The 20,068-nt window shown below is 59.4% G+C and overlaps 2 protein-coding genes across 2 annotated transcripts in view; one reads left to right on the top strand and one right to left on the bottom strand.

Annotated features, from left to right (window-relative positions):
• The first annotated feature begins 9,414 nt into the window (after positions 1–9,414).
• Positions 9,415–15,162, top strand: COXFA4L2 (cytochrome c oxidase hypoxia associated subunit FA4L2). The gene is made up of 4 exons (XM_085316211.1): positions 9,415–9,544; positions 12,760–12,848; positions 14,397–14,457; positions 14,672–15,162. The coding sequence occupies exons 1-4, from the start codon at positions 9,488–9,490 to the stop codon at positions 14,726–14,728; spliced, it is 264 nt and encodes an 87-aa protein (XP_085172337.1). The 5' UTR covers positions 9,415–9,487; the 3' UTR covers positions 14,729–15,162.
• A 988-nt stretch (positions 15,163–16,150) lies between these two features.
• The window catches only part of SHMT2 (serine hydroxymethyltransferase 2), a 5,603-nt gene continuing 1,685 nt past the window's right edge, over positions 16,151–20,068 (bottom strand). Inside the window, exons 2-12 of the mRNA XM_085316198.1 lie at positions 19,722–20,041; positions 19,544–19,623; positions 19,169–19,369; positions 18,986–19,067; positions 18,582–18,704; positions 18,305–18,444; positions 17,844–18,009; positions 17,669–17,768; positions 17,154–17,309; positions 16,798–16,905; positions 16,151–16,595 (exon numbers count right to left, since the gene is read on the bottom strand). Of these exons, the coding sequence (XP_085172324.1) occupies positions 16,468–16,595; positions 16,798–16,905; positions 17,154–17,309; positions 17,669–17,768; positions 17,844–18,009; positions 18,305–18,444; positions 18,582–18,704; positions 18,986–19,067; positions 19,169–19,369; positions 19,544–19,623; positions 19,722–20,041 (1,604 nt within the window). The 3' untranslated portion in view covers positions 16,151–16,467. The remainder of the gene's footprint in view (positions 16,596–16,797; positions 16,906–17,153; positions 17,310–17,668; positions 17,769–17,843; positions 18,010–18,304; positions 18,445–18,581; positions 18,705–18,985; positions 19,068–19,168; positions 19,370–19,543; positions 19,624–19,721; positions 20,042–20,068) is intronic.

The raw sequence follows: 20,068 nt of genomic DNA, 5'->3' as shown, positions 1-20,068 counted from the left end.
CCATGCAGGTGGTGCGCACCGAGCCTGTCCTTGTCACACACCGTTACCGTCACTGCAAACCCCTATGAATATGCATGGCTGGGGACAGCAGCTCCCGAGCAGGGCAGTGCGAGGGGTTTCAAGGGCAAGCTGAGCCCCTCCTGCGCCAGCTGGGGAGAACCCCCCCAGGCCCAACCTGAGCACAGCCCCCCGGCCTGCAACTGGGAGGGCATCGTGCAGACGCTGCACGGGTGTTTGTGCGCCTCCAGGTACGGGGCGGGTGGGGAGGCATGGGGCGGGGTGCCCACCTCGTGTGCCTGCAGGTGGGGCTCTGCACACCACAGTGGGGCTGTGCTCACCACAGTGGGTCACGCATGCCACAGTGGGGCTCTGCACTCTGCAGTAGGGCTGTGCACGTCACAGTGGGGCTGGGTATGCCACAGCGGGGACCTGCATACCACAGTGGGGCTGTGCACGCCATGGTAGGCTGCTGCATGCCACAGTGGGTCGCTGCACACCACAGTGGGGCAGGGCACACCACGCTAGTGCTGTGCACATCACAGTGGGGCTGTGCATGCCATGATGGACCACTGCACACCACAGTAAGGCGCTGCACACTGCAGTGGGGCTCTGCATGCCATGGTAGGGCTATGCTAATCATGGTGGGGCTGTGCTCACTGCGGTGGGTCACTGCATGCCACAGTGGGCCTTTGCACGCCACACTGGGTCTGGGCACACCACAGTGGATTGGTGCACACTGCAGTGGGTCTGTGTGTGCTGCAGTGGGGCTGTGCATGCTTCTGTGTATCAGCGCATATCAAGGTGGGTGTGCAGCATATGGGGAACCTTGTCTCCCACAAACATCAGGCCTGACCTGGTGTGGTGTGGGGCCAGTTCCAGCCCTGCCCTCAGCATGCGGTCCTGCTGTGGGGGTAGCACATGGCTCCCATGCTCCCTCAGCTGTTTGTCATTACCCTCATCTGTAGACCACAGGGCTCAGACAAATGAGGAACAGCCTGGACCCCCACCCACCCACCTYGCATGGGGACCCCAAAGCCCAAGCTGCCCACAGGGGGTGCTGGCTCCCCCCTCCCACCTTCCCAGCCTGATGCTTTCCCCAGTCGTGGTGCTACCTCTCCCTTCCTCCCACCCGCGTTCTCCACCTGGGAAATAATCAGGAGATATAAATGCATCAAGGAGCACTGCACGCAGTGGCTTCGCTCACTGGGACCAGCCTTGGTATGAGTGATGGGGCAGCGGGAACAGCCCTGCAGCGGCAAGAGACATCCAGCCCTAGCCCAGCTCTACTGCAGTCTGTGGTGCTCTGGGCTGTGGAGGCTGTGCTGGGGTCTGCCGTGCCTGGGAGCAGAAGCAGCTCCCAGCAATGGAGCAGCAAAGTGAGCACTTAGCCATCACTTGATCTGGGTACAAGTGGGCTCCTTACAAGCTAATTGGGAAGCTTTCGGCCCTCAGACAGACCAGGGCAGAGGGAAGGACCTCGTGAGTAGGGGCACGTGCCAGTGCTGGTGCTCCTGCTCCCCAAAGGGCCTCCCCAACCACAGCGAGAGGCATTGGTCCAGAGGTTTTGATGAAGGGTAAGAGATTCCCACTGCTGCAGTATGGTGTGTGGGGGGTGAGGAGGGGGCGGGGGGGGGGTAAGGAAGCACATCTGCCCCACATACCACAAAGGCAGCAATACACATCTCCCAGTCTCCCATGACTGCTCCTCTTCTCCCTGCTCATTTGTGTCCCCACCTTGCCTCTGCCAAGCAGCTTTTAAATGCTGAACCATTAAATTTTTCCAGCTCATTTACTGCTTCTCATATGGTTAATTTTACCAGGACTGTCTATTTATTTATTTGCAGGGCCCAGTGTGTGTGTGTGGTGGTGTGTGTGTGGGGGGGGGGAATGCAAGCTGATTTGCTGCAGCTGGGAAGTGTGCGTGTAGGGGGGGGAACCAACCTGGGAAGGGGGGGAGGATCCAGCTAATTTAACAAATGAAGAGAATAACTTAATTAGAGTCATCTGGAAAATTGGGTAACCCTCTTTCATCAGCCCCTTCCCACCCAGTGCTTGTGGGTCCTAGGGAGACCTGCACAGGACAGCACATGCTTTGGGCTGGGGGTGGGGGGGCACAGGGGCCGGCCCAACTGCTGGTGGCCAAGCAGATGGCCTTCATTACATGTAGGGTTTAATTGGATTGATCAGCAGTTAATAGGAAATTAAGTGGTGAATTCCCCTCCCCGCCCCCCTGCTGACAGCCTGGTTGAGCAACTTCTTCCAAGGCTCCAGCTGCCTCAGCCCAGGAATGCAGCTGAATTCCCAACTCAGGGATGCAGCCAGGGTCCCAGCCAGGGTCCTGGTGGAGGATGCAGCTGAGTTCCGAATCTGAGAATGCAGCTGGGCTTGCAGCTCGGGGATGCAGTCAGATTCTCAGGCCATGATGTAGCCAGATCCCTAGCTAAGGATGCACCCCTCTGCAGCCTGTCTCCATGCCTGCTGCTGTGCAACTGCAGCCCTGCTAGCAGGGGGATGGTGCATGTCTCCATGCACAATGCTAAATCCTCTGCAGGTGGTTTGTGCAAAGGGGCTCTGCATGGCCCCCCCCCCCAGCCCGAGGTTGTCAGTGTGGCCCCCCCCCCCCCGACCTGTCAGATTAACCACCTTGATTTCTCTACATCACGTGAAAAGTCAGGAGTCTTTGCAGGACCTGGGAGTTAATTGCAATTCCAGTGATCTGGTGCTGGATCCATATATCAACCCGGGGGGGCGGTGGTAGTGGTGTGGCAAGGGGTGGGGTGTGTTTAAGGGCAGCACAGCACTGGGAGCATGCCCAGGAGGGCTTCACACCCTGCAGGAATGCCTGTAGTGTGTCCATCACTTGTCCCCACAGGTGAGACCTATCACAGCCAGCCTGGCCCCAGGCTGCCCCCAAACCACGCTGGCTCTGCCTCCATTACTCCTCCAGCTTGCTGGGTTCGCTGCTCCTGGGCCCTTCTCAGTCTCAAAGCAGGAAAATAAATGCATTAAAATAAACTAAACTCTCTCACCCCCTACCCCCACCAGCCATAAATCAGCATAAATGAAATTTACATATTCATGGTATTTATCCACTAACTGTCTTGTCCCAGATTAAATGTGCCCTGGGGATCCCCAGGCCTCCTTATCTGTGCTGGGATGCTCCTGGGAAGGAGCAGCCCTGTGCCAAGATTAGCGGGAAGGGGGAGTGGGAGGTCTGTGCTTGCTGTCCACCTATGAAGGGTGCTGCAGCAGGGGAACTGGGGCTGGGGACACTGGAGCCATGGGGATGGCGGCTGAATGGGAGCCTACCCATTGCTGCCCCGAGCCTCTCTTGGGCAGCTGCTCCACATCCTGTGTTACCACAGAACCGGGGTGGGGGGAAGTTCTTGCTGTGGTGCCCCACCCTGTGGCACTGGCTGGAATGGGGGGCCAGGCAGGGGGCTAGGGACCACGAGGCTCTGGCACTGGCAGATCCCTGTGTCAGCAGTAATGACCAGTGTGGGGGCAGCCAGCCCCAGGGCTCAGCACTGAGCTCATTAGGGGGGATTTAATGAGTGCAGGTGGCAGGCACTGCCGCTGGCTGTTTGTCACTGTGTCGTGCCTGGACCTGGAGCAGCACAGCTCAGCCCCATGGCACAGTGCAGCCCCACAGCACAGTACAGCCCCACAGTGCAGCACAGCCCCGCAGTGCGGCACAGCTCCATGGCACAGCACAGCCCCATCGCATGGTGCAGCCCTCCAAGGCATGGACCCCTCTGTGTCCCTTTGTCTAACCCCTACAGTGCCCCCAGCCCAGCCTCATGTTTTGCCCACTTCAGCCAAGTGTGGGGATGCTGGGGTCCCCCCCCCCGACTCTGCACCTGTCCCCACAGTTTGGGAGCTGGCTGGTCAGCAGCCAGGCTCCCTTCCTGCTCCCAGCTCCCCTCCCTTCCCCTGCCTCACGCTAAGCCTGACTCCAGCTGCACCTCTTGGGCACAGTCACTGGGCAGGGATGCATTCCTCTCTCCCCTCACCCCAAGGGTTTGCACCAGTGCTGAACCCTCTGGCGCTGATGTAGCCATGCAATGCAGTACGCTGGGGTGGGGGCCAGTGCCACCAGGGTTGGCGCCCAATAGGGACCTGGTGCTGGAGGCTACACAGCACTGTGTGAGGGAGCTGGGAAGGGGAGGGGGCCCATTTGCACCTTGTTTGCTCTGAGGCAGCCGGGAGTCCTTCCTGTCTCTACAACAAGCTGTATAAACAGGAGCCCATGGGCAGCGTTAATTAGTTAAATATTTGGCAAGGCAGGAGGCACTGGCAGAATCTGAAGAAGTGGAAGGGGAAAAGGGCTGTGCTGTGCTGAGCAGGGCCAGGGCGAGGTGTCTGGGGCCCTGCACCCTGCTAGGCTCCATGGCACTGCTCCCCAGTTTGGGACAGCTCTGGCTGCCAAATGAGACATTTAAAAGCTTGCTGGCAAAGAGGGGCCCCAGAGACTCCCTGCCACTTGCCTGGCCCTGGCAGGTGGTGAGACCCCAGGACTGGGGCTGAGTGCAGCTGGAGGCACCAGCTTGCCTAGAGCCAGCCCTGCTTCCTCCTCTGGTGTCTCCCATCCAACTCCTACTCCCCAAAGCATTAAATGAGAATGAGCTGCCCCAAAGCCTGGCTGGGGACCAATAACTGTGTGCAGCTCCAGTCCCCACAGCCCCTGCAATGTGAACTAAATCCATCCTAATTAGCGGTGATTTGCATGGGGAAATGAAAATTAATCTAGCCTGGGTTCATTGGAATTAGCGATTCCAGTTGGGCACATCAGAGCAGCAGCCACTGCTCCAGGGAACCATGCAGGACTCCTGGGTCTCCGGCAGATACCTGCTGTTTCCCTGTGTTTCTACATGTGCCACATGCACGTCCCTATTTCCACACATGTCCCCACAGGTGTGCCATATACACATCCCTGTCTCTATGCACGCCCATGCATTTGCAATGTGCCTATCCCTGTTCCCACGCACGTGTCCATGCGTGTGCCACATACACCCCCTCTGCACTTGTGCCCTCCTTTGCATGCCAAGCAGGAGCATCATTCTCATGCTGGAGCCACAGGCCTGGCAGGGAGCGGGTATAATGGGAAAAGCACTGATTGTGCCCCCTTCAGAGCCCTCTGGCCCGACTGTCTCTCGGCACCAAGGCTTATTGGTATGGGGTCCGCAGCACTGTGGTGGGAAGGATGTTCATCGTCATACTCATGAAAAATTAACCAGGAGAAAACAGCAGGGCAGGCATGCTGTCCGGGGGTGCCAGTGCAGGTGAGCAGCAGGCACTGCACACCATCACTACTGCATGGATCACCTCTCGCGGCTTCCTCCCTCCTAGCCCCAAAGCTGTGCCATGCCCCAGGATTGTCACCATAAGCCAGCACCTCCGGGACCATGGGGCATGGCCAGAGGCAGTGGCAGGACCTGCGGACCTTGTCCATGGAGGACAGGGTCACCTGGGGGCTGACGGTTTCTTGCAGGGCAGCTGCTGCTCCCCTCTCAAGGGTGTAAACACTCAATTAAGCAGGAGCGCCTGGTCCTGCCTTTCCTGGCACTGCTAGTAATTATGTAGGTTTTTCGGTGTCAGGCATGGCAGGGAAGCACGATTACTGCTAATTGGAGTGATGCTGCCCAGCCCAGGCCTTCTGGCAGCTGCTGGGGTGAGGGGTTTGGGACTGGGTGCAGCAGCTCTTTGGGGCTGGGGACAAGGGACCTTGGGATGGGAACAAGGGATTTGGGGGCTGGGGGATGCACTAGGTTCAGGGTGTTCAAGCTCAGTGCACCTCCGCCTTGCCCAGCACACCTTCATCCCTACTAGTGTCTGTCACAATGAAGGAAGAGGCTATTATGTTTATTAAATTGTATCATGGCTGTGTTACAGCAATTGGCATTTGGTGACCCTGGTTATTTATAAAACAGGCTTTGGAAAATCACAGCTCTGGGCTTAGACTTTTCTTCAGAGAATCACTGGGGGGCAGGGGCTAGCCATGTGCCTGGCCCCCACAGCACTGGGGCTACTGGGCCCCATGGCAGCAGCAGAGGCAGAGTATGGCTCTGCTGGCACCCCGTGATTGATGGGGGGGGGGGAATTAGTGTGATAATAGCCTTTAAATGAGGGTACCAGGGATAAACGAGGTGTGCCCAAGGTGGCTGATGAATGGTCTCCAGCAAGTCCCAGAGAGGGGGTGGAGCTTTGTGAGGTCACAGGGGCTCTGTGACATCATCGGGCGGGGGCCCCAAGCAGGACACATGTGGGTGCGAGGGGCTGAGGTGCCGGGGTCCCCAGGGCTGCCCAGTGCTGCAGCCCCATGGTACAGCATTGCCCCGCCGGCAGCTGCTGCCTACCCTCCTGGGCCCCCCCGCACAGCACCTGCTGGGGGGGCTGCAGAATGTATCTCCTTAATCCCTCCCTTTAATTACTGGTTCTTTGTTTATTGTTTGTTTACTTTCGCCAGTATTAATTTTTTACAATGGTTTCCACTGCACCCTGGCCAAAAGCTGGGGGGTTTAGGACAAGCACATAGGAAATGGCGTGGCTCAGCACAGGGCTGCGGGGATGTTCCTGTCCCAGCAGCGGTGGGAGGCTGCATGGAGAGCAAGCGCCAGGGCTGGCTGTGGGGGCCAGGCTGCACACTATGGGGCTATGCAGGGGTGGGGGGTGCTACTTGCCAGGGCTGCGGCAGCAGTGGCGCCGTGCTCAGGTGCAGGCACGTCCAGCCCCAAGCTGCAGCATTTCCCGTTAATGAAGCACTTCATCACTTCAGCATTGTGGGGGGGTCACCCAATTCAGGATGATAAATTCCCCGCGATGGTCCTGTGCTCGCTCGCAGCAGCCGTGATTCTCCTTCATCTTGAATAATATTTTTGGAGTGATTGTAAAACACCCACTCTAGCAGCTGCACGAATAAGCGCCAAGGCCTGGCAGCTCCCTCCAGGCCCCCCAGCATTTCTCTCCTCAGCTCTCTGCTGTGCCAGAGCAGCTCCCACTATCCCACTGCGGGACCCTTACACACCTGTGTGTGTGCGTGTGTATGTGTGCTCTCACATGTGTGTGTGCATACATGAGTGTATCCCTGCTCACATAAGTTTGTGTATCTGTGCATCTCTGTAGGGGGTGTGTATGTGCATATGTGTGTCTGTATGTGTGTGTGTCTGCACCCGCATGCCTCCAAGTGCCATGCTGTCTCAATGTGCATGTGTGCGTGTCTCGGCATTTGCAGGTGTATGGCTGTGCACATGTGGAGGGTCAGCCACTGCAATTCTTCCCTCTCTGGGAAGGATTTGAGGGCTATCTTTCTCATTCTCAAAAGCGCTGATCCATTTGATTTGCATGGTGCCAGAAAGGGACAGCCTTAAAAGCAGGGGAAACGCCAGCCACCTCCATTTGCTTGTGCTTGTTGTGTATCTCCCCCAGGGGAGGGGACACATGGGGATCCTCCCAGCACACTGCAGTGCTGAACCCATGAGGCAGCTGCTGCCTTGGGGCCAGGGCCAAGCACTCAACCAGGCACCGGAGCAGCAGGGCACTAGCACTCCTCACCACAGAAGAGGGAAGCACAGCACAGAATTAAACTGCCTCTTAATTATAATCATTAATGAGCATGGAGGCAGCTGGGTTTTGTGGGCAGGGAATCCCGCTGCATCTCCAAGGGAGGCTGGGATTTGTCTGCAGGGAGTTCAGAGCGCAGTAGCTCTGAAGAAGACCTGTCTCTGAGCAGGATCCCCCCAGCATCCCTGGTTTTGAAAGTGGCCAGGCACCTTAGGATCYCTGCACCCTGGCACCAAGAAGCCCTATGCCCCATTAATACCTCCTGCATGCTGCCACTGTACCCCCCTCCAGCACACAGTGTGCACCCCCAATTGTGCCCCCTTAACATGTGGCTGTGTACCCCTTGCCATGCACTCCCCCCCACCACCATGCCCCCAGCACGCTGCCATGCACCCTCCATTGTGCCCCACCATGGACATGCTGCTGTGCACCCCTTGCCGTGTACCCTCTGCCATGCACCCTGGCATGTGATATACACCCCTCCACTGTGCCCCCCATCATGCTGCCATGCACCCCCTGCTGTGCYCCTGTCATACTGCCATGCACTTCCCATTGTACCCCTCCCCAAGACACCGCTGTGCACTTGCCACTGTGCCCCCCACTCCCTTGTTGCAGCTGTCTTGGGTGGAGGAAAGCACAAAGGACAGAGCATGGCTCTGGCGAGAGCAGGATACACTCTGTCTTGGGGAGTGGCACTTAATCAATCCCATTTCAAAACTCTAATTATATCAACAAAGGCCTCAACAGGGCGCTGCTGGCTGCAGTTCTAGCCTTGTTTATTTATTTCCGCATGCTCCAGAGAAGTTTATCCCCTTTGTCCTTTTATGCTTTGCTGGAAAGAAGGCAGTTAGGATGGAGTGGCAGCATCGGAGGAGGGGGTGATGGCTGCAGAGCAGAGCTGCGGTGCGTGTGTGCATGTATGTGCATGTCTGCACACGTGTGCCTAGCTGTGTGTCCACGTACGCATGTATGTGAGCAGCCACTGGGCTAATGGGAGGGCACTAGCCCTCAGCAGCAGGGATGTGTGCCAGGCACCCCAGGCCTATGCCCGCAGGGAGGTTCCTGCAAGACTGCGTATGGCTACTGTCCCAAGCCTCTTTTCCAAGGCAGTCTTTACGTCTCTGGGTGCCCCGCAGACACAGGCTGCACGAGCGTGGGGGGATTTCTCAGGTTCCTGCTGGTGCTGGAGCATGGTGAGTCCCTGGGTTGGGCAAGAGGGGCCCAGCGCTTGCGGCTTTGGGCTGCCCACTAATCTCCCCGTCTTTTGTTAAGAGCCAATGGATACAAATAGCCAGTTTCCATATGCACAGCAGCATCTGTTACTGCCAGGGAGATTTGCATTGCTAAATGTAAATTGGATGTTATGTCATTTATCATAAAGGAGGGGGGCGGAGGCAGGGGGGTAAGGGGAGGCAGCAAACATCGTGGAAGTTGTCATAACAAATCACACGACTCATTGTTCGCCCTGGCAGCGAAGGTGCAGAGCCACCTGTGAAGCATTTGCATGTGGAGGGAGGGGGGGCAGCCCCTGGCCCACAAGGGGAAACTGAGGTCCAAGTTGTCGTCTGGGGTGCAGCACCATATGGGGGTGGGGGGCAGGGGTCCAGAGCCCATCATCAACCCAGGCATCAGGGCTCATGGTGCAAGCCTGGAAGGGGCAAAATATGTGCCGCTCCCCGCCCCCCCCCCCCCCCCCCCCCCCCCCCCCCCCCCCCCCCCCCCCCCCCCCCCCCCCCCCCCCCCCCCCCCCCCCCCCCCCCCCGCAGAGTACTTCCAGCTGTGTCCCTGGACAGGGCTCCCCATGCCGTCCCGCCCCGTCCCTCCCCATGGTGCAGACACCTCCTCCGTGGCGGCCGCCCACCCTACTGCCCAGCCAGCACTCGGGAACCCACTGCCGCGCAGCCCTGTCGCCTCCTCTTGCTCCAGCATGAAGGGCCCCCTGCTCGGAGCCATGTTCTCCCGGCACATCAAGCGACACCCCGGCGTGAGTCACCCCTACCCCTCTCCCATGACACCCCCCCAGCCCTCCATGCCACCCTGCAGCCACCTGGGACCCCTCGCATCCCCTCCAGCTGTGCAAAGCCCCCCATGCCTCAGTAACCTCCCCACCCTTCTGAGCCTCTGCAGTAGCCCCCCCCCCCTTGCCGAGCCCCCAGGGACCTGCACCTGCTGCCCCAGGCGTGCTCATGCCCACTTTTCTCCTGCTTGCCAGACTCCACTTGCACCCCAGCGTGCTTGTCCCAGGCTCCCACAGCAGGGCAAACCCTGAGGCTCGTCCCCATCCACCCCGGCTGCAGTCATGGTAGGGTAGGAGCTGCCGGAGGACATGGAGGCGCCTTCTGCTGCCTGAACCCACTCCCTGTGGTGTGGGTGGTTGTGGTGCAGAGTCGAGTCTCTGAGCCCAGCTGGGCTTGTGCATGTATCCAAGCTGGCATGCGTCCAGGCTGGCACGTGTCTGGGCTCACCTTGTGGGCACCTCTGTTTGTCCCTGCCTGAAGGGTAAAGGGCCCTGCTCCTGGGGCACTTTGAGGAGGCAGGAATAGGCATCAACCCCCTCCTCCCTGGCCCCACTGATCCTGGGTGCATGGTGCTGACTGCTGCCCCTGCAGCATAGATCCATTGCTTTGCCCTGCCATGAGCAACTCAGGCTGAGGGCTCCTGCACTAAATAGCTCAAACCCTCATAAATTACAGCCCCTGCATCTGCAGCTGGGCAGCGGCTGGGGTGGCCCCTCCACTGGCCGGGCAGGCTCCCTCCCCTCAGTGGGACTCAGCCCAGGACCTGGGGAGGGCTCAGCAGCTCCAGGCTGAGGGCTGCAAGTCACGTAAGCGCTTGGCAGCTGGTGGCGGCAGTAGGGGGCAGCGGCCAGGCTGGAGAGAATGATGTGCGATGGCTGAGCATCAGGACACCCGGCACTGCTGGCAGCCTCGGCAAGGGGGAGTGGCTGGCCGCTGGAGCAGGAGCCAGCCTGGGGTTCAGTTTTGCCAGGGAYGACTGGAGCCAGGCTGCAGGGGCACAGGCTGCTGTGACATCCTCCCAGCACTGTTGCATGTTTCTGTGCTCAGAGCAGGGCAATTTGGAGCTTTTCTGGTCATGCCTTGCCTTAGCTTCCCCAGTGGTCTTGCGCAGGACAGGGTGATTTTTTTACATGTCATCCATTACAGGTGATCTGTGGCAGCCCGTGCCAGGCAGGTGCTCAGCACATTCACCTTGCCACAGCGAGGTATCCTCTCCCTACCTGGCAGCAGCTGATGTCCCAGGGCTGCCAGGCACCTGAGGGCCAAGTCCAGGACCTCCCTCCCATACAACCAGGACCAGTCCGGCTGCCAGGCCCAGGATGGGAGCACACTGGGCATCAGGCTGCGCATGGCCACACCATGGGCACAGGGCCTCCTGCAAACCCCCTCGCAGCAAGTGCTGGTCTCAGCAGCTTCCTTGCCTCACCTGACATCCCTGTGACCATTTTCCTCCTTATTTTTGCAGGCAAGGCAGCAGGAGCAGGGTGGGGATGGGGCAGGACCGTGCTGCTCCCTGCACCAGTCCCCCTGCAGCTTCTATTGCTGAGGTTAAAGGGTGAATGCTCCCGGACAGCTCAGTGTTGTGGTGTGAGCATACACAAGCAGCATTTTAACTTGACATACCTTTAAGGTCAAACTCACAATATGTGTGTGTGGTGAGAGGGTCAGGCCCCCTCAGTGCCCCCCTCTGCTGCTGCAGAGCTGCACAAGGCCCTGCCCCCCTTGCTCCCCAGCCTTTTCTGGGCATTAATTACCCAGAAGGTGTCAGCAGCAGCTGTTGAGATGAATCCATTGCCCCGAATCTCCTCCACCAGGCACCGCTTTTTCCGGCACTGCAGAGCATTCTTGATTATCCAGTGCATTTGGGCAGCGGCAACTGCCAGCTCCTATTGGCACCAGGCTGCATGCAGCATCCAGGATGGCGATGTGCTGGTGCTGCTCCCCTCTCGTTTCGGAGATGGCATCAGTGTGGCCAGCAGGAGTGCCGAGTAGCTAGGGGGGACTCTGGAATGGGCTCTGGCCCTACCAGGGACAGCGGGAAAGGATGGGGTCAGAACAGGGGACTTGGAGAGGGGCGGACAGGACATTGCTCTGCCTGGTTGCCGTCCCCACCCCCCACAGGCTGTGAAGGGGTTCAGCAAAGAACGGGCCAAAGGGGTTGGGATGCTGCCACCCTGCTGGGGAGTGCCAAGGTGCATGGTGGGGAGGTGCTCACTGCATCCAACTGCTGTGCCTAGCGGGAGCAGGAGTGCCGGCAATGTGAGCATGGGGAGTGCAGGTGCTGGCAATGCAAGTGCAGAGAGGGAGGGGAGTGCAGATACCGACAGTGTGAGTACAAGGAGCACGGTCAATGTGGGTGCTCGCAATGCAAGCAGCGGGGAGCGCGGGAGCTGGCGGCCCCGCTCCTGCCTGGCATTAACGGGCATGGCAAGGTGCTTGGCTCCCCAGGGCAGTGCTGGGCAGGCGGCTCATTACATGCCAGCTGCTTTCCCTGGCACAGGGTCCGCTGCCATCCAGGGAGGTCAAGGCAGCCCTGTCTCAGCTCCAATTGAGGCTGTGTCCCGCCAGGTGCTGTGGAGCAAGCAGTGGGAGGAGCAGGATCGCCTGGCACAGAAAGAGTGTGTACCTGTGTGTGTGTGTGTGTGTGTGTGTGTGTGTGCGCGCGTGCACATGCATACGGGGAGCCACACACCCCTCGTGCGTTGCTTCGTCACTGTTGCCCCAAGGCCAGGGGGAGCCACAGGTCCAGCATGGCATACATGGCACCACGCCATGCCGGGTACGGAGACCTGAGCACACTGGAAGTGGTGGCCTTGGCAGAGGTTGGTACACAGGCCCGGTGCGGATGCCCACTAGGAAGGGCCAGACACCCCCCCCCCCCCAGGCCGGGAGCGGGCGCAAGGGGAGCAATTGCTCATTCCAAATCCAATTCCCCTCCAGCAGGAGCCGATTTTTCTCTTCCTCTTTTAATTCAGTCACTCAAGCTGACAGCTACACTGTGTACTGCAGCCCAGCTACAGGATTGCTCTGCCATATTTCCCCTGTAAATCTCCCGACGTGTCAGCTCTCCCTTTCACTCTCCAGTCGGCCTGATAAATATTCATTTTATTGGGGTATTTTTCATCTCTCCCTCCCTCTCTCTCTCTCTCTCTCTCTCTCTCTCTCTCCCCCCCCGCTGCAGCTCATCCCGCTCATTGGCTTCATCAGCGTAGGCCTGGGCAGTGCTGTCCTGTACCTGCTGCGGCTGGCGCTGTACAGTCCCGATGTCAGGTATGGGGCGGTGGGGCCATGGTGCCCCTCAGCCCAGTCTCAGGGCACCACACACCCCAGATGTCAGGGCCCCAGGAGTGAGACACAGCCCTCCACCTGACACCCCTGCATGTGGCAGTGGCCAAAGCTGGGTGCAGAAAGACAAAGGGGAGGAGGAAGGTCACCCTACCGCTGCGTGGTGGGGAGAGGGCCAGAGCCCCCAGCCCTGCTGCAGCAAGAGACATTCAGGGGCTGGGGAAGGATGAAGGGAGTGGGATGGATGGATGGGAGCCTAGGCAGATAAAAGCAGTTGTGACTGATAGAGAGCGTGGGGATGGATGGATTGACAGAGGGCCAGACGGAGGAACAGGAAAGTAGTAGGCTGGCTGGCTGGTGGCGGGATGGAGGCAAGAGAGAGGGATGAATACACAGATAAAAGCAGTGCAAGAATGAATGGATGGAGAGCGGGTGAAAGACGAGGTGTAGAGATGGATTGATGGAGGAACAGAGGGATGGAGGGGTTGGCAGAGGGACAGACAGACAGACAGCCATGCTGTGCTAGGGCTGTTTCCCTTGCAGCTCCAGGTTCATGCTCCCTGCAGCCCCATGCTGCCTGATGCCTATCTAATATTTGTTTGCTCCTGGTAAAACGCTCATTGATTTAATTTGATGCCAGCTGCCCAGGGTACTTAGCTCAGCAATTAGCAGATTCAGGCACCTTGTCTTTGATCATACAAGCCCAGAGGTGTGTGTGTGGGGGAGATAAAACAACTATCTCTTCCCCCCCACCCGCCGCCCCAGCATGTTAATGCTGTTAACCAGCTCCAGAGTCCAGGCTTACAGCACACCCTCCCCCCCCCACCCGCCACTTCCCAGATGGAAAATTCTGCTCTAGGCCAACAGCAGCAGATCGCAGGGGGACAGGAGACAGGGCAGATGTGAGCTGCTTTCTCCAGGGACGTGTCCCACGGCTCCACTGGCCTTCCCAATGCCCCTCCCGGGACAGTACAGGACCTTTGCTGCTTGGGAGGGGTTGATCCCATGCACACCAGCTGCCCTGTGCAGCCGCGCTGCACGTCCACAAGCACGGCACAGCAGTGCTGAGCCCTGGCTCACTCCTGGCAGGCATGCAAAGCAGAGCAAGCAGCTCTCGAGATGGGAAGTGAGGGTTGGGGTCTTGGGGCAGCATCCAAGGGCTGGGAGTGAACGGGGAGGGGGAAGAGAGGGAGGCAGCCGCCCCCCTCCCCCCCCCCCGGTCAGGGCGCAGCAGGATGGTGCCTCCAGTGGCTGCAGGCCAGGGTGAGCAGTGGGCAGACACGCACCCGCGCACCTGGGATATCCGGCCCGACACAGCAGGCCAGGCCCATGGGGCAGCAGCCCCGGCCCAAATCTGCCAGTCCCCACAGTAAAAAAGGAAAATGTTGCCATGGTGATACCTGAGAGTCCCACAAGGAACCAGCCCTGGCAGGGGGAGGTATTACTGAGGTAAAATGGGGTGGATGCAGGGCTGTGGGGTCCTGTTGCCTCCCATCCTCTCACAGGAACTGATGGCTCGATCTCCACTTGCAGCTGGGACCGGAAGAATAACCCTGAGCCCTGGAACAAGCTGAGCCCCACGGATCAGTATAAAGTAAGCACTGGGGTGGACTGGGGGAGCTGGCGCATGGGGGAGCAGGATAGCCATGTCCCTGTGACCGGGGCGGGGGGGGGAAGGGGGGTGGCGAGGCTCAAGCTCCTGGGGGAAGGGAAGCTGACACCCCCGCCCCAGCCAAGGCCAGGCTGCAATTCCACACGTGGGGCATGCGCGTGTACACACACACACACATATCATTCTCCTTCTCCAGTTTATGGCAGTTTCTACGGACTACAAGAGCCTCAAGAAGGACCGTCCCAGCTTCTGAGCTGCCATGGGGAAGGAGCTCCCACGCCAGTGTGAGGGAGAGCACTCTCATGCCCACCGAGCAGCACCATGCCCCCCTGCTGCTTCGCAGCCAGCCCCCTCAGGTACCACCAGTCCCACAGCACTACAGCACATGCCATCACCTGCACGCAGTCTTGAGCAACCCCCCAGCACCCACAAATAGGGGGCTGCATGCCCCAGCAATAAACCATGCCACATCAGGAGTAGTGGGACTCCCACACACCTTTGCCAGCAAACCTGCGCCCTTGCATCTTGCAGAGCCGCAGCACTTGGACAGGGAGCAGCCACAGGCACTGCTCTCCCAGCTTGCAAGATTTCCATAAAACTCATAGGACTGTAATAAAGCATTGGGTGGCAGGGTGGGGGGTGAGGCCAGGAAAATATGTTATATAAACTGTTTCCCAGGCCCATAAACTTCAGAGACTCTGCTCCCCCCAACACTGCTAAACACTCAAGGACAGCCCCACACACACTCGTGGGCTGGGGAGGGGGAGGGGCAGCGTTTGCATCCCGCTAGAAGCTGGATGGCTCAGCAGTCCTCAGCCCTTGACCCCCAAGCACAACGTTTCCTGTCTCCCACGCTCCAGGGTCCCAGGGGATGCCCACCAACCACCATGTCCCAGACCCAGCCCTTTCCAGAGAGACAGCACGAAACRAGACTGGGGGAGCAGAAGAACCCCRTGGGGTACAGGGGAGCAGCAAGCCACATGCTCCTGCCAATGCACACACGCCCATAGCATGCACGGGCAGCCCAACTCTGCTCCCCACCCAAGCTACGTGCTGCGGGGCAGGAACCTGGCARCCGGGGTGGCAGGCGGGGTGGGTGGGGGGAGCGGTGCGGCGCCTAGTGCTGTTTGCTTTGGCTGAGGCTGAGGGGGGAATCTACAGCCAGTAACCACAGAGCAGATGGCACTGCGACATGTCTGGGAGCAGGCATCAGGCCTGTGCAGCCTCCAGCCAGGTGGTGTGTCACGGGGTGGGGGACAGGGAAAAGGAACCGCCGAGACCCCCCTCACACTGCCCCCACCATCCCTCCAATGTACCTGCCTGCCTTTGGGGCTCAGTTCAACTCCCTCAAATTCCCCAGTCCACTCACAGCCTGCTGGGTGAAGCACTGACTTAGAAGAGGGGATGGAGAAATGGAGGCAAGGAAGGGTTCATCCCACATTCCCAGGCTGGGCAGGGGATGTCTGCTGTCCAGGCTCTGCCTCCACCCTGCAGTACCCTGGCCAGAGCACCAGCAGGGTGAGGTGGGCACATCGCAGGATGCCCCTGCTGCAGCCAGGGCATTTAAGCCCTGAGGCTGGCACAGTGCTGACACAGCTCTGGGGACACTGTCTTCACCTTCACCTGCCTCAACCCTTCCCAGTCCAGCTCAGTACCCCACATACCTCCACAGGCATGCTTTGGACCCAGTTTTATTAGCAACCCTCTCCCCATAGAAAAGTGCAAGGCTTCCTTTGAGCAAGGGACAGGGCTGGTGCCAGGAATGGTTCCTCTGCCCCGCTGGGAGGCAGCTTGGTCTCCGAACCCAGGAGCAGGACTGGGGTGGGCCCCCCTCGAGCCCCCCAACCACTGGGGAAGAAGTGCCTGATCCCAGAGGGCTGGTGGGGGACTGAGGGGATGCAGAAGCCCCAGGGTGTTTTTGATGCTCCCTTTGGTCTCAGGTAGTCCAGACTTGAAGTGTGTGTGTGTGGGGGAGGGCGAGAGCCCCCCCACTCAACGATCTCTGAAGCCAGGCATGGGGAAGGCACGTGCAAAGGTCTCCACACGTTGGCGCAGGTCTGCCAAGCGGCGCTGGGTCTCAGCATCCTGCAGCAGGAAGGTCTTGAAGTCCTGGAGCTTGCCTGGTGGGTGGGGGGAAGCCAGAGCAGATGAGAACGGCCAGGGGAAACTTTGCAGGTCCATCCCACTCCATCCCTCTCCTGGTTCCATCCCTAAATGGGAAGGCAGGCTGGCACAAGCCTGGGGTGCAGCCCTAGCCCCTGATGGGAGAGAAGCTGGCTCAATCCTTCACCCTGGGGAGACCAATGCCCCCAGCTCACTCACTCGTTTTGCTCTTGACATCCAGAGCCAGTCCTATGCCCTCATCGATGAAAGCAACCACCTTCTGAAAATCGCCCTCCTGGAAGTGGCGGGAAGTCAGTGCGGGGGCACCTGGAGACACAAATCCTGTCAGGGCTGGGGAGCTGTGCGTGGAGCAGAATCCAAATCCAGCATCCCAGACTGCATGTGGTCCCACATCTCTTCTCCAAACCAGAAACCAGCTCTGAATTCCCACACAGAGCCCTCTGATATATAGATGAAACGAGAGGGGAACATCCCCAAGTGAGAGCCTGGGGAACCCTCCCCAGAGAAAGGGCTGGACAGAGGCAGGAAGATCCTCCCCAGAGCAGGGCACTCACCCAGACGCAGCCCCCCAGGTGTGAGGGCGCTTTTGTCCCCAGGACATGTGTTCTTGTTGGCCGTTATGGAGACGAGCTCCAGAACTCGTTCAGCCCGTGCTCCATCAATGCCCTTGGGCCGCAGGTCCACCAGCACCAGGTGGTTGTCGGTCCCACCTGGGGAGCAGCAAAAGGAAATGAGGTGGGTCAGCAACATCCAGCTCCATGTAGCCCCTCCACCAGCCTACCCTCTCCTCGCTGCCATGCCTCACCACAACCCTGGTCTGCAGTGCTCCCTCCCTGTGCTTTCCCCAACACCAGCTCCCAAGCCCGGGTCTCCTGCCCTCTGCTTTCAGTCCCCCGGTTCGAGCCCTAGTGGGTCATTCTTACCAGTGCTGCTCCCCTCCCACTCCCCCCCCCCACACACACACTGTTCCCACTGCTGGCTAGTGGACCGAGACCAAGTTTTGTCACTTGTGACTTACCACAGCCTCATCCATCCTCATCCCTGAAAGCACCAAAGAAAGAGCAATTACCTGATACCAGGGTGTAACCACGTTGGAGCAGGGCCTGTGCCATGGCTTTGGCGTTCTTCAGCACCTGCTGGCAGTATTGGCGGAAAGCAGGCGAGCTGGCCTAGGGGACAAACCATGTCAACAAGGGAGCCTGTGTCGCCTCCCCAGCCCCAAGCCCAGGGCCCCCTATACAAACCTGTTTGAGGGCCACTGCCACAGCAGCAATGGCATGGTTGTGTGGGCCCCCTTGCAGGGAGGGGAAGACAGCAAAGTTGATCCTGTCCTCCAGGTCATAGTGTGTCTCCTTGCCCGTCTTCTTGTCTACTGAGCGTACGCCCTTGCGATAGAAGATCAGTCCCGACCTGTTGGCAAAGAGACAGTTTGCAGGCACTGCTCCACCCATGTGCCTGCTGAACCCCCATGGAGGCCATTGCACAGGACTCAGCCCCTCCAAAGAGCACTGACCTAGACATCTACCAGCCCTCCTCTGGGACTCCCAGGGGCATTATCCCTCCTGTCCAAGCTCTGGGTTGGGGATCTGCCCCCTAGCTAGCACATGAAATAAAAGCCTTATTTCTGTACCCTCCATCCCTGCAAATCCCATACCTATGAACAGGCATCTTGCTGCCCAGAAAGGGAGGTAGGGCACATCCTCACCTGGCGCCACGCAGGGTCTTGTGGGTGGTGCTAGTGACCAAGTCGGCATATTCGAAGGGCGAAGGAATGACCTTGGCTGCAACCAGCCCACTGATGTGTGCCATGTCGGCCAGCAAGTAGGCCTTCACCTCCTCGCACACCTGGGGGACCCAGGGCACGAGGGAATCACAACCTCTCCCTGTCTCTCCATCCCACATCCACAGACAGGGTGTAACCAGCCTCACACCAGCAATGCATTCCCCAAGGCTGAGCTGGCGGAGAGGCTCACCCCCCGTACCTTCTTCATGCGAGCATAGTCTATAAGGCGGGCGTACGCACTGGTGCCGGCGATGAGGAGGCGAGGACGAAAGAGCCGCGCTGTTTTCTCCAGCTGCTCGTAATCAATCAGCCCCGTGGCTGGCTGCGAGAGACAGACAGACAGACATGAGAGCTGGCAGCTTGCTGGGGCACAGAAACCTCCTGGCTCTGAGCACAGTGTTTGGGGCATTGGCAGGGCTGAATTACCAGCATCCCTGAGCATCCTATGACACACAGATGTGGCTGGCACAAAGCAGGCATAAAGACAGAAGAGGAGATGGTGGAGCGGCAGCACCTGCACTGAGCCTCCTAAAAGGCCCTACTGAGACAGGGTTCTGCCAGGAGACCCCCCTCTCCCTCAGGGATCAGCCCCCTTCCACTTACGTCAAGTTTATAGGGCATCGACTCAAAAAAGATGGACGTGGCCGAGATCCTCTTGATGTCYGACATGTATCCGTGCGTGAGGCTGCAGAGAAACAGAGGGATATGTAGGATCAGCCGGGTGCCAGGGGGAGGCACCCACTCCCAAAGGGTAGCATCCCCCCATTGCCCCATGCATGCACGCACTGGCCCCCGTCAGGCAGGTCCAGCCCCATGAGGCGATCATGGGGCTGCAGCAGGGCTGTATAGGCGGCGAAGTTGGCCGGAGAGCCTGAGTAGGGCTGAACGTTGACTCCCCAGTGGGACGGGTCCAGGTCGAATGCCTCCAGAGCCCGCTGCTCACACAGCAACTCAATCTGGTCCACCACCTCAGCTCCTCCATAGTACCTGGAGGAGAAATGAGGTAGAGGGCTGCCTTGTGCCTGGGAACTCCACAACCTCTCCCACTGTCCCCCAGTGGCCACAGTGGAGTGGGCAGCCCCCTCTGAAATGGCCACCCCAGTCCCCAGCACCCTCATGCCCCAGCCAGGTCCAGAGACCACGTCCTGCTCCTGTCGTTACCTCTTGCCAGGGTACCCCTCCGAGTACTTGTTGTTGAGGCAGGAGCCCAGGGCTTCCAGTGCTGCCCGGCTGCAAAAATTCTGGGGGGGAATCAGGGTCAGACAGGGCATGTAGAGCTCCTGCCGGAACAGGGATCGCCCCAACAACATGGATGTGCCCCATGCTCCCCATGTCCTACCTCAGAGGCAATGAGCTCCAGCCCCCGGCACTGACGATCCTTCTCCTTCTGGACCAGGGCCCACATCTCAGGGTCACTCTCCGCCAGGCTCTCCTGCCCTGTCCAGTTGGGTATGCTTCCGCCAACGGCAGCAGCCGCAGGGCTATGCTGTGCCCGCAGGCTGACAGTGCCCACCTGGCTGCATCGCCACAGGGCCTGCCCAGGAGAGGGGTGCTCGGCAGCTGCACCGCCCCTGCCGCCCCTGGCATGGGGCAGGGCCCTGGGGTCCTGGTCCCGGATGCCAGAGGTGCCCCCACCCCAGCTGCCAGGTAGTGCTGGTCCTGCCCGAGACCACCCAAGAATGGGGG

The sequence above is a fragment of the Rhea americana genome, unplaced genomic scaffold (genome assembly GCF_003343005.1).
Source record: "Rhea americana isolate MKP2758 unplaced genomic scaffold, rheAme1 scaffold_457, whole genome shotgun sequence".
Lineage (NCBI taxonomy): Eukaryota > Metazoa > Chordata > Aves > Rheiformes > Rheidae > Rhea > Rhea americana.
This window is presented reverse-complemented; position numbering and strand designations above follow the sequence as displayed.